General features: G+C 44.9%; 1 protein-coding gene across 7 annotated transcripts in view; it reads left to right on the forward strand.

Annotated features, from left to right (window-relative positions):
* LOC105478722 (TIAM Rac1 associated GEF 2) overlaps nucleotides 1–18,229 on the forward strand; it is a 322,470-nt gene that overhangs the window by 186,651 nt on the left and 117,590 nt on the right. For all 7 annotated transcript variants that reach the window (XM_024791920.2, XM_024791922.2, XM_011736307.3 and 4 more), the window contains 3 exons: nucleotides 3,494–3,604; nucleotides 5,244–6,443; nucleotides 13,051–13,486. In XM_024791920.2, coding sequence (XP_024647688.2) covers nucleotides 5,250–6,443; nucleotides 13,051–13,486 — 1,630 coding nt within the window. In that variant the 5' untranslated portion in view covers nucleotides 3,494–3,604; nucleotides 5,244–5,249. The remainder of the gene's footprint in view (nucleotides 1–3,493; nucleotides 3,605–5,243; nucleotides 6,444–13,050; nucleotides 13,487–18,229) is intronic.

Raw genomic sequence — 18,229 nt, forward strand, 5'->3', positions numbered from 1 at the left:
CTTTATTTATTTATTGTTATCATCATCATTTTTGAGAGAGAGTTGACAGTCTTGCTGTGTCTGTTGCCCAGGCTGGAGTCCAGTGGCTTGATCTCAGCTCACTGCAACCTCTGCCTTCCAATTCAAGCAATTCTCCCACCTCAGCCTCCCAAGTAGCTGGGATTACAGGTGTGTGCCACCACACTCGGCTAATTTTTTTGTAGTTTTAGTAGAGATGGAGTTTCACCATTTTGGCCAGGCTGGTCTCGAACTCCTGGGCTCAAGTGATCCATCTGCCTCGGCTTCCCAAAGTGCTGGGATTACAGGCTTGAGCCACCATGCCCAGCCAGGTTTAGAACTTTTTTTTTTTTTCTTTTGAGATGGAGTTTCGCTCTTGTTGCCCAGGCTGGAGTGCAATGGCACAATCTTGGCTCACTGCAACCTGCCTCTCGTGTTTAAGTGATTCTCTTGCCTCAGCCTCCTGAGTAGCTGGGATTACAGGCATGCACCACCATGCCTGGCTAATTTTGTATTTTTAGTAGAGATGGGGTTTCTCCATGTTGGTCAGGCTGGTCTCGAACTCCTAACCTCAGGTGATCTGCCCACCTTGGCCTCCCAAAGTGCTGGGATTACAGGCGTGAGCCACCGCGCCCAGCCAGTTTTGGACTTTTAAAAGGTGGGCTTCTTGTGGTCCAGCCCCATGTGTGAGATGGGGCCAGGTTCTAGTGGCAAGTCTAGCGGTTGCTATCCCCTTTTTAGATGTGTGGCACAGCTGCCTACTGAAAGGTAGGGGGTTGGCAGCATAGCAGGCACCTCAGTCCTCATTAATTAGAGGCTGAGCTATTGGATTTCTGGCTGATGGCCAAGTGGAAAATGTATTTGACTTTATTTTTTTATTTTTTTATTTTAAAATGTATCTGTGTGGATAGACTCAGGCAGATTTGTCTTTGGCTTTGTTAGAAGAATCTAGCTCTGGTGTCTTTCTTCTCCTCCCACTAACTGTAAAAGTCACCACTGAGGCTGGGTGTGGTGCCTCGCACCTGTAATCCCAGCACTTTGGGAGACCGAGGCGGGTGGATCACCTGAGGTCAGGAGTTCGAGACCAGCCTGGCTAACATGGTGAAACCCCGTCTCTACTAAAAATACAAAAATTAGCCGGGTGTGGTGGCGGGCACCTGTAATCCCAGCTACTTGGGAGGCTGAGGCAGGGAAATCACTTGAACCTAGGAGGCAGAGGTTGCAGTGAGTCGAGATTGCACTGCTGTACTCCAGCCTGGGTAATAGAGTGAGACTCTGTCTCAAAAAAAAAAAAAAAAAAGTTGCCATTGAATCCTTCTAAGAAGATATACAATACAATAGCCAATAAGCACATGAAAAAGATGGTTCAATATCACTTATCATTGGAGAAATGAAACTGACACCCATAATGAGATATGTCCATTAGGATGACTACTGTCAAAAAACAGAAAATAGCAAGCATGGGTGAGGATGTGGAGGAATTGGAACTCTGCTGCACTGTTGGTGAGCATGTCAAATGGTGCAGCTGTTGTGGAAAACAGTATGGCGGTTCCTTAAAGAATTAAAAATAGGGCTGGGCACGGTGGCTCATGCCTGTAATCCCAGCACTTTGGGAGCCCAAGGTGGGTGGATCACTTGAGGCTGGAAGTTCGAGACCAGCCTGGCCAACACGGTGAAGCCCTGTCTCTACTAAAAATACAAAAATTACCTGGCGTAATGGTGCGCGCCTGTAATCACAGCTACCTGAGAGGCTGAGGCAAGGGAATCACTTGAACCCAGGAGGCAGAGGCTGCAGTGAGCTGAGATTGTGCCACTGAGCCTGGATGACAGAGAAGACTTTGTCTCCAAAAAAAAAAAAAAAAAAAAGAAGAAGAATTAAAAATAGAATAACCTAATGCTATTGCATTTCCACACTTCTGGGTATATATCCCAAAAAGTTGAAAGCAGGGTCTGGAAGGGATAAACACCCATGTTCATAGCAGCATTATTCATAATAGCCAAGAGGTGGAAGCAACTCAAGTGTCTCTCCATGGGATGGATGAATAAACAAAATGCGGCAGATAGATAGATAGATAGATAGATAGATAGATAGATAGATAGATAGATAGAATGCTATTCAGCCTTAACAAGGAAGGAAAGTATGACACCTGCTACCATGGGGATGAAACTTGAGGGCATTATACTAAGTGAAATAAACCAGTTGCAAAAAGACAAATACTTTCACTTACATGCGGTATCTAGAGTCCTCAAATTCATAGAGACAGAAAGTAGAGTGACAGTTGCCAGGGGCTGTGGGACTGGGGAGTTGCTGTTTAATGGGTGCAGAGTTTCTGTTCTGCAAGATGGAAAGAGTTTGGAAGATGGATGTCGGTGATGGTTGTATAACAGTGTACTTACTGCTGCCCTGTACATTTAAAAATGGGTAAGATGGGCCAGGAGCGGTGGCTCACGCTTGTAATCCCAGTACTTTGGGAGGCTGAGGTGGGCGGATCGCCTGAGGTCGGGAGTTCGAGACCAGTCTGACCAACATGGAGAAACCCCGTCTCTACTAAAAGTACAAAATTAGCTGGGCGTGGTGGCTTATGCCTGTAATCCCAGCTATTCGGGAGGCTGAGGCAGGAGAATCGCTTGAACCCAGGAGGCGGAGGTTGTGGTGAGCCGAGATCGCGCCACTGTACTCCTGCCTGGGCAACAAGAGCAAAACTCTGTCTCAAAAAAAAAAAAATAATAATAAAAATAAATAAATAAAATAAAATAAAAGGGTAAGATGAAAAATGTTATGTTATCCATGTTTGTTTGACCACAATTACAAATAAACATTTTTTTTTTTTTAAAGGAACAAAAACTCACTATTAAGCCTTCACCCCTCTGCTTCCCATGTCTGTGGCTTCGTATCCAGCAGTGAGCATGGCCAGAGGGGAGCTTCCCCGTCTCATCCAGTCCTCCTCCCTTTCAGAAGCCCTGCCTTATCCCTCGGGGGGGGCCTCTTGCCCCTACTAACATGTGCTTAAGAAAGCTTTTAATCTCATTTATGGGGTCAACGTCTACAAGCTAAATTATTTTAGCCAAGGACTATTCAGTGTGATGTTACATTTTGGGCTGTGTTTTTATTGCTTGGTCAAATAGAGAACAAGGGCCACCTCCGTCACGCCAGCCCGACGCTCCTGCAGCGCTGTGAGACTGAGAGTTGTTTTCCTGGTCGTGGTGACAGATGAGCCACGCATGACTCACTGGAGCGGTCTCCCCTGAAACAAAGGCATGCATTTGACTGCAGACTGGGTGTTGAGTTGGTGGCCTTTGCAAGACTGGATGGGCAGTTCTGGCTTCAGATGACCCTGATGAATCACACGGTTCACAGACGTTTCACTTATTACCTTCACAGTGACCCTGGACACCAGTTGTTTCTTCTTATAATTTGTGTTAAACCTTCCTTTTGGCTTTGTGGGAGCTTGGAGTAAAACGCTTCACAGAGGTTTCTTGCATTTCTGTTTTTCAGGCTCACTTCATGGACTCACTTTGCGTGCTTGTTAAATGTGCTGCGTTGCTCCCAAGACCATGTAAAGCCTACTGACCACTAATCTCCCTCAGAGCAGAAACTAGACTTCAGGTAAACCCAACCCATGTGCCTTGGGGGTCATGTCAAGTTGCATGACTGTGATTAAGGTAATAAGTAAAGATTTAATTATTTGGGCTAGTGGTTTTGATTTTAAAATATTTGATAATTACCACCAAAGAAAAGTCAATCCATTTAACTTCTGTTTTGTGGCTACACATTCTTAGATATAAAAGAATTAAAAATAAACAGCCTACTAAATATATCTGGAGACTTCACCAGAAGAGCACCACCTCCAACTGACCTAAAATAGTGATATACTGGTTTGAGTGAGAAACTAGCTGGGCATGGTGGCCTGTGCCTGTAGTTCCAGCTACGTGGGAGGCTGAGGCAGGAGAATCCCTTGAGCCCAGGGGTTTGAAACCAGCCTGGGCAACATAGCAAGATCCCACCTCAAAAAAATTATTTCAGAATCAAAAGAGATGGTTTCTTCTTTCCTCCCTCCCTCCCTCCTTCCCTCTCCCCCTTTTCACTTTGAGTTTGGCTTAACTAATAGACTCCTTGAGCAAACTGGGGTTTTTACAAGGAAGTAAGAGTCTAATATTAAATTTTTCTGATGCCCTTATTCTAAGTCAGCTTCATACTTACTTCTCTCATCATATTCTAAAGTGAAGACACCTGAAGTCTTTAGAAAAGCTCTAGAGATTAGTTTTATTAAAATGTTTTTCTTTCCCAAATGAGAGCTCTTATTTTTTCCCCCATTTTTCATCTCAGCCTCATTTTTGAGGACTTGCAGGCCTTCTTCTTTTGTGGTATTCCTAGAGCCCCAACAGAGCCTGGCACTTGGTGTCATGTTATAAAAATGTGGTAGTTTTTGAGTAAAAATCTCTCACAATACTATGGAGAGATGTTAGCTCTACCAGTAGTTTATGTATAATGAAACTGTATCTCTCTGATCACTGAAATCTATGTATTTAGACTGACAGAATAAAGATACTTTCCCTGATTTTTCTCTTTAAGAATCATTAATTTGGTCTGGTGTGGTGGCTCACACCTGTGATGCTAGCACTTTGGGAGGCCGAGGCAAGAGAATCTCTTGAGCCCTGGAGTTCAAGACCAGCCTGGAGCAACAGAGTGAGACCCTGTATCTTAAAAAAAAAAAAAAAAAAAAAAAAAAAAGCCTGAGTTTGAGCGTGGTAGCACATGCCTATAGTCCCAGCTGCTTGGGAAGCTAAGGCAGGAGGATCACTTGAGCCTAGGAAGTTGAGGCTGCAGTGAGCCGTGACTGCAGCACTGCACTCCAGCCTGGATGATAACAGTGAGACCCTGTCTCAGAAAAACAAAACCCAAAAAACAAAAAAAAATCATTAGTTCAAAGTCTCCCAACACCTGAAGCAGATCTTTCTCATAAGCTGATTTTTATGCCTGTTCAACTTCTAAATTAATATTGTCTAATGAATAATGTCTTTAAAATAACTAGCAGACAAGTGTGCAGTGTTGTCTGTGTAGCTAATGAGCAGCCTCTCAAAATAAGGAGAGCCTGTTCTACTGACTGACTCTTGTCCCTACTCCTTTGAGTCCTTCCAGGCACTAAAGTTGCTGTGTAATATGCAGCACATTCTTTTTAAAAGTTCTGTCATAATGGAGTGTAATTTAGGCCACGGTCTTACTGATGCAACTGTTCTTAATTTAGGTTAAAATGGGCAACTCCGAGAGTCAGTACACCCTTCAAGGATCTAAAAATCATAGCAATACTATCACTGGTGCTAAGCAAATTCCTTGCTCCCTGAAAATACGTGGGATTCATGCAAAAGAGGAAAAGTCATTGCATGGATGGGGTCACGGAAGCAGCGGAGCAGGTTACAAGTCCAGGTCCCTGGCCCGAAGCTGCCTTTCTCACTTTAAGAGTAACCAGCCTTACGCATCCAGACTCGGTGGCTCCACGTGCAAGGTCTCCAGAGGCGTTGCCTACTCCACGCACAGGACAAATGCCCCAGGGAAGGATTTCCAGGGCATCAGTGCTGCTTTCTCAACTGAGAACGGCTTCCACTCTGTTGGCCACGAGCCGGCAGATAACCACATCGCCTCCAGAGACTGCAACGGACACCTTCTCAACTGCTACGGGAGGAATGAGAGCGTTGCCTCCACCCCGCCGGGCGAAGACCGCAAGAGCCCCAGAGTGCTCATCAAAACGCTGGGGAAGCTGGATGGGTGTTTAAGGGTCGAGTTCCACAATGGTGGCAACCCCAGCAAAGTGCCTGCAGAGGACTCCAGTGAGCCAGTGCAGCTGCTGAGGTACTCACCTACCTTAGCATCAGAAACCTCCCCAGTGCCTGAAGCCAGGAGGGGGTCCAGCGCCGATTCCCTGCCCAGCCATCGCCCCTCTCCCACGGACTCTCGCCTGCGGTCCAGCAAAGGCAGCTCCCTGAGTTCTGAGTCATCCTGGTACGACTCCCCTTGGGGCAACGCTGGAGAGCTGAGCGAGGCTGAGGGCTCCTTCCTGGCCCCCGGCATGCCTGACCCCAGCCTCCATGCCAGCTTCCCACCTGGTGATGCCAAAAAGCCTTTCAACCAAAGCTCTTCCCTCTCCTCCCTTCGGGAACTGTACAAAGATGCCAACTTGGGGAGCCTGTCCCCCTCAGGTATCCGTCTTTCTGATGAATACATGGGCACGCATGCCAGCCTGAGCAACCGCGTCTCTTTTGCCTCTGACATTGATGTGCCCTCCAGGGTGGCACACAGGGACCCCGTCCAGTACAGTTCCTTCACTCTCCCCTGTCGGAAGCCCAAAGCCTTAGTTGAGGATACTGCAAAGAAGGACTCCCTCAAAGCCAGGATGCGACGGATCAGTGACTGGACGGGAAGCCTCTCAAGGAAGAAAAGGAAACTCCAGGTGAGTGTACCTTAGAGCAGAGGGAAGGGTCCCCACAGTTTCCCCATCTGGAGAAGGGGAAGGTTAGTAGAAGCCACCATAGAGTGTTGTCGGGGTGCTTAAATGATCTGGCAAAAGTGAAGAGTTCAGTGGAAAGCCTGGCTTATCTCATTTTCAGGTGTGGGTTTGTTTTTTCTTTTGCTTCAGATATTTTCACTTTTAGCTGACAACTTTAATCTTCCCGTGTCTTAGTCAGCTTGGGCTGCAAACAAAATACCACAGACTGGGTGGTTTAATCAACAGACATCTATTTGTCATAATTCTGGAAGTCAGAGGTCAGAGTACCAGTGTGGTCCAGTTCTGGGGAGGGCTCTCTTCCTGGCTTCAGACGGCCACCTTCTTGCTGTGTCCTCACACAGCAGAGAGAGCGGGAGGTCTAGGCTCCTTTCTTCTTCTTATAAGGACCCTAATCCCATTATGGGAACTCTACCCTCTTGACCCTCTCTAAACCAATTACCTTTCAAAGGTGTCAGTCAAATACCATCCACTGGTAGTTAAAGCCTCAACATGGATTTTGGGGAGGGGGGAAACAAATGTTCAGTCAATAGCATTCTGGTTCTGTGTATGTCCCCGCACTCTTGCCTGCACTCCACAGGCCTAATCTTAAGACTTGGCCATAGCCGGGCGCGGCAGCTCACGCCTGTCATCCCAGCACTTGGGGATGCCAAAGCGGGCAGATCATTTGAGGCCAGGAGTTTGAGACCAGCGTGGCCAACATGGCAAAACCCTGTCTCTACCCAAAATACAAAAATTAGCCCGGCGTGGTGGTGGGTGCCTGTAGTCCCAGCTACTTGGGAGGCTGAGGCAGGAGAACCACTTGAACCTGGGAGGCAGAGGTTGCAGTGAGCCGAGATCACGCCTGGGCAACAAAGATTCTGTCTTTAAAAAAAAAGTAAGTAGAGTTGGAGAGAATTCCTGAAATAATTGGTTATCTGAGAATTTTACTAGACTTCATTCTTACAATCCAAACAAAACAGATGAGATTGTCATTATTTTTGGTTGAGTAGGCACGTTAAATTTGATATTACTCTGATTAAATTAAAATTTCTATGCTTAAGTTGGTACATCAAAAAAAAAAAAGATGATATATCTACAGTGTAATCTTTTTTTTTTTTTTTTTTTCTTTTTCTGAGACAGAGTATCGCTGTGTTGCCCAGGCTGGAGTGCAGTGCAGTGGTGCGATCTTGGCTCACTGCAACCTCTGCTTCCTGTGTTCAAGCGATTCTGCTGCCTCAGCCTCCCAAGTAGCTGGCATTACAGGTGTGCACCACCATGCCCGGCTAATTTTTGTATTTTTAGTAGAGACAGGGTTTCACCATGTTGGCCAGGCTGGTCTGAAACTCTTGACCTCGGGTAATCCTCCTGCCACGGCCTCCCAACGTGCTGGGATTACAAGCATGAGTCACCACATCCGGCCTCTGTGTGTAATCTTCACCTCCTCATGGAGATAGCTAACGGCATCCTGAAAATATCTTGTACCTAAGTGCATGTAATAGAAAAATATATATACTGATAAAACTGATAAAATAAGAATCGTGTATATACTTCTGTATCATGGCGTGTAGAGTTTGACTGGGGGAGCAAAGCGGCTTATCCACCAGGAAGAAAAGTGATAGTTTGCCTTTTTAGGTAACTAGAGGCGATTGCTAGATTTTCAGTTTGTTGTTGTTTTGTTACGTGTTTTTATTTTTTATTTGTAGAGGGGAGAAGCTTCTTTTAAAATTACTCTGTATAAATACTGGAGTTGAAGGGAATTTGTGTGGGCAATTAGTCTCTAGCAAAATTGCATCCTAGATAGACAGAAAATTATAAAATTATATTAATTATATGGAGATTTAGGGGTGGAAAATAATATAACTTTTTTGAGTAGATTGCTTCAGATTTAAAAGTTTGACATTCATTACTTCCTTCTGATGCATAGCGTGTCTGCCTCCACCACCCGCTCCTGTGCTGGCCTTGGGTTCTCCCTCCTCCTCCTTCACACAGAGATGAAGAACAGACGATCAGCATCCTGTTTTCAGGACCTCTTCATGTCCCTGAATACATTGTAGTCATTTGTATAGTGATTTTACTCCTGGATCATCACTTTTTCAGACTAAACCACGAAATAGTAGAGATTTCCTTGACTCTTTTCTCTCAGTTCCCATTTCCTAAACAACTGATCCCAGCTGAGCATAATGGAAGACGCAGCTTCTGCTTACTCGAGGGCGGCAGTCCCAGGTGGACAACGTCCACACCTTTTTGATTCAAGTGTCATAGTGCCGACCTGTGTTCAGCTGTCACCTACTGTGTCCCCTAGTTGGTGGTGGCATCGAGCCAGTGATCTGCATCTCTTATGTGCACTCAGTGTGTTGCTCATCTGTGTATGTGGCCTGGCTACACGTGGCTCTGCGAAGCCTCCTGCAGTGTCAGTTCCCACTCGGTTCAGAAGTAGACCAGTTGCCGCTGTGTATGAATCATTCTATCATGGGCAGAGTGACCCTCCTTGCCTCTCCTGCCCACGGGAACTGGGTCTCCTTCAATTCTGCATTGTCCAAAAACTTCACTCTGAACTGTGTGCCTGTAGAGTTAAAAACAAACTGGTTAGGGCTGGGCACGGTGGCTCACGCCTGTCATCCCAGCACTTTGGGAGGTTGAGGCAGGCGGATCACTGGAGGTCAGGAGTTCGAGACAAACCTGGCCAACTTGGCGAAATCCCATCTCTAATGAAAATTAGCTGGGCATGCTGGCATGTGCCTGTTAGTCCCGCCACTTGGGAGGCAGAGGCAGGAGAATGGCTTGAACCCAGGAGGTAGAGGTTGCAGTGAGCTGAGATCATGCCAGTGCACTCCAGCCTGGGCAACAGAGTGAGACTCCATCTCAACAACAAACAAACAAACAAACAAGCAAACAAACTAACTGGTTAGAATCAAAGAATTAGAATTTTATTATTTATTTTATTTTTTGAGACAGAGTCTAGCTCTGTTAAAAAAAAGTACCTTCTTAGCAAATTTTAATCATAGAATATATTATTATTCACTGTAGTCACCATAATTGACCTTAGCGCTCCAGAACTCATTCCTCCTGCAAAGCTGAAGCTTTGTACCCTTTGAGCAGCACCTTCCCATTTCCCTCTCTTGCCCCTGGCAACCACCATTGTACTCTCTGCTTTGATGATTTGGACTATTTCATATTCCACGTGTAAGTGGAATCTTGCAGTACATGTCTTTCTGTAGAAGTGACATCTCTGAGTTTTTATTCTTTTTCTTTTTTTTTTTTGAGATGGAGTCTCACTCTTGTTGCCCAGGCTGGAGTGCAGTGGCGCCATGTCGGCTCACTCAAGCGATTCTCCTGCCTCAGCATCTGAGTAGCTGGGATTACAGGCGTGCGTCACCACGCCCGGCTAATTTTGTGTTTTTAGTAGAGACAGGGTTCTCCACGTTGGTCAGGCTGGTCTTGAACTCCCGACCTCAGGTGATCCGCCTGCCTCGGCCTCACAAAGTGCAGGGATAACTGGTGTGAGCCACTGCGCCTGGCCTAAGTTTTTCCTCTTGAGTCTTTACTCATCTCCACTCCGCTGTACTGCCCTGGTCATCAAGTTACATTAGTCCTTGTTTCTGATTATTCGATTTGGTGGAAGTGAAGTCATTTGTATGGAAATGGAAATCATATGATTTGTGTATATATATAGCAGCCACCTTAGTTTCATCTACGTAACACAGTGATTAAGAATTCTTGCTGAACCTATTTAAAGACGTTCTATATTTTTTAAAGGCTCTTTTTTATTAGCCTGAAAATTAGTCACTGGCTATTAGGATTCTAGATAAAAAGATTTAGAAATTTATTAGAGACTGGGAGAGTTCATACTACGTATAAGAATCAGTTATAAATGCTAAAATGCATTCCCCCCACCCCTGCCATTTCTGACAAAGTAAAATCCTTGCTTTGCTGTGGTTAGATATGTAAAAGTTGCCACTGTAACTTGAGAAGCAGTGTCAAGAGTGTGTGTAGGTCACTCTTAACTTTGGGACTTTTGTGCCTTTCTCTGGCAGAGTTGTGCTTGTTTTGAAGCATTCCATCATGGCCATGGCAGGGTATCAGAGGTAATTCCAGTGTTTTTGGGTTATGAGTCAGAGGGATATATTTATCGCTGAGATAATGTTAATACTAGCTAGATGAGAAGTGTTTCTTCACCTTTCCTGCCTTAGCCTCCCAAGTAGCTGGGACTACAGGCGCCCGCCACCACACCTGGCTAATTTTTTGTATTTTTAGTAGAGACGGGGTTTTACCATGTTAGCCAGGATAGTCTCGATCTCCTGACCTCATGATCCGCTCACCTCAGCCTCCCAAGTAATCCCTTGCTGGGATTATAGGCGTGAGCCACCGAGCCCAGCCAGGAGTTTTTGAAAAGCAACAAAGTGAGAATTAAAAAAAAAAAAACTCTTAAGTATTTCAAAAGTTTCCTGTCCAAGTGACTCACAGTAGCTGGTTTATTTGCTCTGTTATACATAAGCATCAGTGTATAAATATGACTGGAGATCCTGTGTAAATGATGACAAATCATATTTCCATTTGTAATATCTGCTTGGGGTGCAGTTGTTCACAGCTCCTGGGTATTTGGAAGTACTCTCCAGTTGTGTGATCATTCTCTTACAAGACAGCAAGTAATTGCAACTTGATTTTTGGATGAAATTTCTGAAAAGGAAACCTCTCTACACAATGTAATATTCAAAATAAGACCTTTAGTCAATGGTCCTTGACCCAGTTTTCCATTATTTTTATTTTAATGCATATGAAAATATAATCGAAAGCCCACTAGCAGCTGAGTAGTCTTGAGTGTGCTTGGCGTCTCTGCAGGGTTATCTTCATTTAAGCCGTAAATGTTGAACGTCAGTGCCTTTTGAGTCAGAAGTTAAGCTCACTTTATGCTGAAAATTTTAATTAATGCCATTTACCAGTGAATAGCCTGTATGCAAATTATTTTTCTTGAGTGACTAGACTTCTAATCCAGATATTAGAGAAATGTCTTCGTGTTTTCAGCTCTGTGCATGGCCAGCTTGATGTTCAATGCACCAGTCCTCACAGGGAGCAACGGTATTATATAAGTATGAATTGTATTTAGAGCTGCCTATGTTTGATTTTTGTGTTGGAATAAATACTACAGTTAAGAATCATGTCTTTGATGTCTCCAGTACCTAGAATAAAATAGGTACTCAGATGAACGGATGCGAATGAATAAATAAGTATATTTTTTCATGAAAGTAATTATCAAATTAAGAAAGAAATATTAATTATGAAAAAAACTGACTGGGCTCGGTGGCTCATGCCTGTAATCCCAGCACTTTGGGAGACCGAGGTGGGCAGATCACCTAAGGTTGGGAGTTTGAGACCAGCCTGACCAACATGGAGAAACCTGGTCTCTTCTAAAAATGCAAAATTAGCTGAGCATGGTGGCGCATGCCTGTAATCCCAGCTACTTGGGAGGCTGAGGCAGGAGAATCACTTGAACCTGGGAGGCGGAGGTTGCAGTGAGCTGAGATTGCGCCATTGCACTCCAACCTGAGCAACAAGAGCGAAACTCCATCTCAAAAAAAAAAAAAAAAAGAAAAAAAAAAAAAGCTATAGTTACTAGCCAGTACCCTTCATAGATAAGGAATCCTAAGTGTATTATTATTATTATTATTATCATTATTATTATTGTTATTTTTGAGATGGAGTTTCGCTCTTGTTGCGGAGGCTAGAGTGCAATGGTGCGAACTCGGTTCACAGCATCCTTCGCCTCCCAGGTTCAGGTGATTCTCTTGCCTCAACCTCCCAAGTAGCTGGGGTTACAGGTGCTCACCGCCATGCCCGGCTAATTTTTGTATTTTTAGTAGAGACAGGGTTTCACCATGTTGGCCAGGCTGGTCTCCAACTCCCGGCCTCAGGTGATCCACCTGCCTCGGCCTCCCAAAGTGCTAGAATTACAGGCATGAGCCACCTTACCACCTATTATTTTTACTATATGAACTGTGAAAATAAGATACTAGAGATCTCAAAGTCTGGAAGTCTAGACCTGGGCACTTGGCCAGAAGCTGGGGACTATAGGGAGAGGAAGAGAAGTTTTTGGGTTTTGTGTAACAATACTGAGTCCCTATCTCCCCCACCCTGCTGGTACTAGTAATTTTCTAGTTTACCTTTCAAATGATCCTGGGGAAAAATAAATTGCAAGAATATGAATTCTTTCCTGGAAGATACTGATTCATGGTTAGCAATGAAGAAGGAAATATCATTCTAGTAATCTTCACTAGTGTGTTGTAAACATACTAATTTCTCGATGCTAAGCATAGGTTAGATTTAGGAGAGCCCTTGGTGTTTTATTTACTTCTTTAGGCGCTAACTCTACTGGATATAAGTTGGCTTAGGCAACCCTATTTTAAAAATTCTTTCTGGTATGAAGACTTGATGGTTAAAGATGTATTTTTGTCATCAGAATCTTGCTTTGCATTATATTATTAGCAGCCACTGGTATTACACTTATGCTGTGTTCAAGAAGGGATGCTTTGGATAGCTGTCAGCTCTGATGGGTGATCTTGTGTGTTTCTCACAGGAGCCGAGGTCCAAGGAGGGCAGTGACTACTTTGACAGTCGCTCAGATGGACTGAATACAGATGTGCAGGGGCCCTCCCAGGCGTCTGCTTTTCTGTGGTCAGGGGGCTCTGCTCAGATCCTGTCTCAGAGAAGTGAATCCACGCATGCAATTGGCAGCGATCCCCTCCGACAGAACATTTATGAGAATTTCATGCGAGAGTTGGAAATGAGCAGGACCAACACTGAGAACATAGAAATGTCTACAGAAACCGCCGAGTCCAGCAGCGAGTCGCTCAGCTCTCTGGAACAGCTGGATCTGCTCTTTGAGAAGGAACAGGGGGTGGTCCGGAAAGCCGGGTGGCTCTTCTTCAAGCCCCTGGTCACTGTGCAGAAGGAAAGGAAGCTCGAGCTGGTGGCACGAAGGAAATGGAAACAGTACTGGGTAACGCTGAAAGGTGAGTGCAGTGTCACTTGCTGAGGCCACTGGGAACCATTTCCTCCAGCCACGTTCTTTCCCAGGAAGTGCCAAGAGTCTAGCATTGATGTGAGTTCACATGAGGGGTTTGACACCGGATCCATGGCCTGCCTTACTGCGGATACTTTCTCACACCTGTGAAATAGGTTTTACCTACTATTCATGTGCATTATGCAGTTCAATAAATAATTATTGGATTTTTTACTTATTTTTATTTTTTTTGAGACAGAGTCTTGCTTTGTTGCCCAGGCTGGAGTGCAATGGCGTGATCTCAGCTCACTGCAAACTCTGCCTCCCAGGCTGAAGCACTTCTCGTGCCTCAGATTGTTACAAGTAGCTGGAATTACAGGTGTGCGCCATCACACTGGCTAATTTTTGTCTAATTTTTAGTCGAGATGGGGATTCATCATGTTGACCAGGCTACCCTCATAACTCCTGACCTCAAGCAGTTTGTTCACCTTGGCCTCCCAAAGTGCTGGGATTACAGGCACGAGCCACCGCACCCGGCCTCATGTAATGATTGGATTTAGTACTTACTGCTTATTTTATAGGTATGCCTGTACTGTCTGTGATAGTTTTGCTGGATTTGGAGGAAAAAAAGTAAATAACCAAAGGTAGTTTAGTTATTTGGAAGGCAGCTTCTGAGTTTCACATTCTGTTCATGTTCAGAACTCCAAAGAGGTTTTCTTTCCAGCTTGTGCAACTAAGAATCTCATCTGGATTACTGATTTGTCATTCCAGCTTTATGAACAAAGCCTACTTGTTGTCGTCACTAACAAGTGCAGCTGTCTTTTTTTTTTATTATACTTTTAAGTTCTAGGGTACATGTGCACAATGTGCATGCAGGTTTGTTACATAAGTATACGTGTGCCATGTTGGTTTGCTGCACGCATCAACTCATCATTTACATTAGGTATTTCTCCTAATGCTATCCCTACCCCAGCCCCCCACCTCCTGACAGGCCCCGGTGTGTGATGTTCCCCTTCCTGTGTCCAAGTGTTCTCTTTGTTCAGTTCCCACCTATGAGTGAGAACATGCGGTGTTTGGTTTTCTGTCCTTGTGTTAGTTTGTCGAGATTGATGGTTTCCAGCTTCATCCATGTCCCTGCAAAGGACGTGAACTCATCCTTTTTTATGGCTGCATAATATTCCATGGTGTATATGTGCCACGTTTTCTTAATCCAGTCTGTCATTGATGAACCAGCTGTCTTTTTTTAAACATAAAGACAATAGGAGTAAGAATTTGTTTTGTTGAGATGAGAAACGTTTTTTTTATAAGCATTGCCATTTAAAAACTGTAATTGCCTTGTATAGATTTGAAGAAATCTAAATGTCTCGTGAGGAAGCAAGAAGCTCCAAATCTGTACGGCGTTGATTTATGCAGATGCACACAGAGCTGCCTCGCAGCCTCTGGCATTCTGCACAGCCCCCTGGGACTCTTTGTCAGAGGAGCTGAGTGTGTTGTTCAAAAGCCAGACCTCATCATCGAGTGATGCCCTTCCCTGTCACAGGAGAGAGCAGAAACATCTGCAAATACTACATGTGCAGTGCCCGGTGCCCTCTCAATTACCCCTTTCTAGCTTTTCTTTGCCCCTTATTGAACAGTTGGAGCCCTGCTCCCCCAACCATGGAGGGCAGGCATCATGCTTTGGTTACCACAAGCCCCTCTGGTACCTCTGATAAAAGGGGCAATTGCAAAGGTGTTTCATGTCCAAGTGATACCTTTTCCTAGCAGGCCGGTAGGTGTACAAAGCCCAGGGGCCCAGCATCCCTCACGTACTGCAGTCCTCTTTTCCATCCCTAGATTTGGAGGCTTGTAGACATTGAGCCACAATGTCTGAGGAAGGTAAAGAACGTCCCCAGTTTTTCCATACTGGACCGGCAGATTTCTGTATTGAATGACAGAAACGATTTGGAAAGATGAAATAATGGGTTGAATCTGGCAGGATTAAAATGTAAAGAGATAAGAAAGTTCTGCTTTAAGGTTTAGAAGTCAGATAGCTACCCAAGGGCAGGATAGGGAAATGAGGCTGCCAACTGTTATGAGTGAGGCCAGGCGTGGTGGCTCATGCCTATAATCCCAGCACTGTGGGAGGCCAAGGCGGGTGGATCACCTGAGGTGAGGAGTTTGAGACCAGCCTGGCCAACATGGTGAAACCCCATCTCTACTAAAAATGCAATAATTAGCCTGGCATGATGGCAGGTGCCTGTAATCCCAGCTACTCAGGAGGCTGAGGCTGCAGAATCACTTGAACCTGGGAGGCGGAGGTTGCAGAGAGCCGAGATCATGCCACTGCACTCCAGCCTGGGCGGCAAAAGTGAAACTCCATCTCAAAAACAAACAAAAAACCAAAACAGCATTATGAGTGAAAAAGATGTTGGGGTTTAATGTGTAGGCCATGTGTTTCCAAGGTGATGTGGCTGAAAAAGTAAATGTGATTTCAAAGAGCAAATGTGATCTTTAGCTACCTTATCAGAGATGCACCGTGATCATCAGCTACCTCGTTGGAGATGTCATATGATCATCAGCTGCCTCCTTAGAGATGCTATATCTCTTGCAAAGGAGATGACAGTCTCTTCTTTCTTTGCCCTGGTCAGAGCTGGTCATTTCCCTCCTTGTGGGCACAATATTGCAGGAGATTTGTTAGGAAGTGGGAAATTGATCCCTAAAAGGTTCTCCCGGAGGATCCCTAAATGGTGAGAGAGTGAACATATTCCCTTAAGGGGTGAACGTGTGGGACTGTCTGTGAATCGTAGACGGAAGCTGCCTCCTAGTCACATGATATGAATAGTTAGAACGGATGCACATTACCCCATCATGTGTCATGTATCTACTTTTTAAATGTAAAATTTGTTTCTTAAAATTAATTCTTTGAGAATTTCTTCCCTGCCTGTCTATGGATTTGAAAACCCCCAGTATACATCACCCCAGTGGTAGGGGGCTGGACTGGGGGCCAGGGTGACTCTGTGTGTGTGTGTGTGTGTGTGTGTGTGTGTGAGGGGGAGAGAGAGAGAGAGAGAGAGAGAATATACCACTTTGAGAAGCAGGGCCATAGGTGACGACAAGGAGATTTAGAGCTGTGCCACATGGAGGAGGGCAGAAAGATCTAGGGATATTTAGCATGGTGAAAATAAGAACTGGGTGGGAGTGAACAGCAGTGTGTAGAAGAGACATTGACATTATTCTGGGTGTGCAGAGGTTAGAATGGAACTAATAGATGGGAGACAGGCTGATTCTAAATGAATGTAACCACAGTGACAGCCATGGGCACATGGAGAGATACTCCCTTCTTGATTTCTCTGCTACTGACCACATTTGCCCAGAGCCAAGCTGTTGCAGGCTTCTTGAGGGAAACTCAGGCAGATATCACTTAAGGACTGGAAGAGCTGATTGGCAGCTTCCTGTATTTTATCCCAAAAGATAGACCAGGAATTTCTGGCTACCAACTTCAGGGGTAGTGATGGACCTGAGTTGTCACTGAGCATTGCTAGATTTGTAGTCTTGGCTAGGCCCTGCTTTCCTAGTTTTTTGCTTGGGAAACACTTCAAGATCCATGGATAAAGGGTGCTTTGTAGTATAAATGTTATCAAGCACACATTTCTTCCTTTCCTTTGCAGCCAAGGCAAGACATGCGATAAAGATGTTTTCCCGCAGCATAACCTTTTCCATGTGGTTTTTTTCTACACCTCTTTCCTCTGGGAATTCTGTATGTTGAATTCTAATTTCTTGGCTTAGAATACAAGTTGTCATGTTTGGACTCACTGTTTGGTTTAATCTTAGTTAAAAACACGTATATATGTATACACACACAGACATACATTTAAGCCTAATTTTCAATTTATCCTTAAAGTATCCATGTCAATAAATGGGAGACAGTTTTCTGGAGAGAACCGTTATGAACAAGCCATCTGGTTACCTGCCTACCTGGAATGTATAGGTGTGCTAGGAACTTAAATGTTTTTCAAGGCTTTAGAGGATGTAATAAATTTTTAACAAGGGTAATTCTGCTTTCCATTTGTCTTTTCCAATGAGTGGGTTTTCATGGAGTTCACTGGGGACTTCCTGGGCTGAAGAGTTGGCAAGATCATTAAACATATCCCTCAAAATGTGCGACAGGCTGAGTGTCCGTGTCAGGAGAGGAGCTCATAAAATAATTTTAGGATACTGGTAATTCTGCCCTGAGATAGGCCAGCAGCAGGGAGGGGAGGTTAAGAGGGTGTCATAGAAAAGGTGCATTTGAGGGAAAACCAAGCCTAATTGTCCTCCTTCCCCTGGGTGAGATTTCTACTAATATTACCTCTCGATTCCTGTACTGCCATTGCTACGCCAATCTGTTTTCTCTTTCTGCTACCATAGCAAGAACGTCCAGTGTCAATGACCCCTCGAAGCCAAGACTAGTGCTTGGTAGGGACCGGGCAGTGCTGGGGGCCCCCAGCACTGGGGTGAACGGCGGAGGCTTCACTCACATGGATGCAGCTTTCCACTGGCCCCGGTGCCCCCTTAGAGGTGCAGAGTCCCGTGAAGTTGAACTTGGTGTCATAGCGTTAAGATTGACTTCCTGATTTTAAATTCGATAGCCACAAAATTCTGCCTATTGTTTTACTTCCTGGCCTGGCTCTAATGTGAAATGTCCTGTTTTGGTTTCATGCCTCCAAGTTCGTAGTCTGTTATCCACGGCTTGTTAGGTTTGGTGACATTTTGGCATTGGCCCAAGGTTTGCATT

The sequence above is a fragment of the Macaca nemestrina genome, chromosome 5, assembly GCF_043159975.1.
Source record: "Macaca nemestrina isolate mMacNem1 chromosome 5, mMacNem.hap1, whole genome shotgun sequence".
Lineage (NCBI taxonomy): Eukaryota > Metazoa > Chordata > Mammalia > Primates > Cercopithecidae > Macaca > Macaca nemestrina.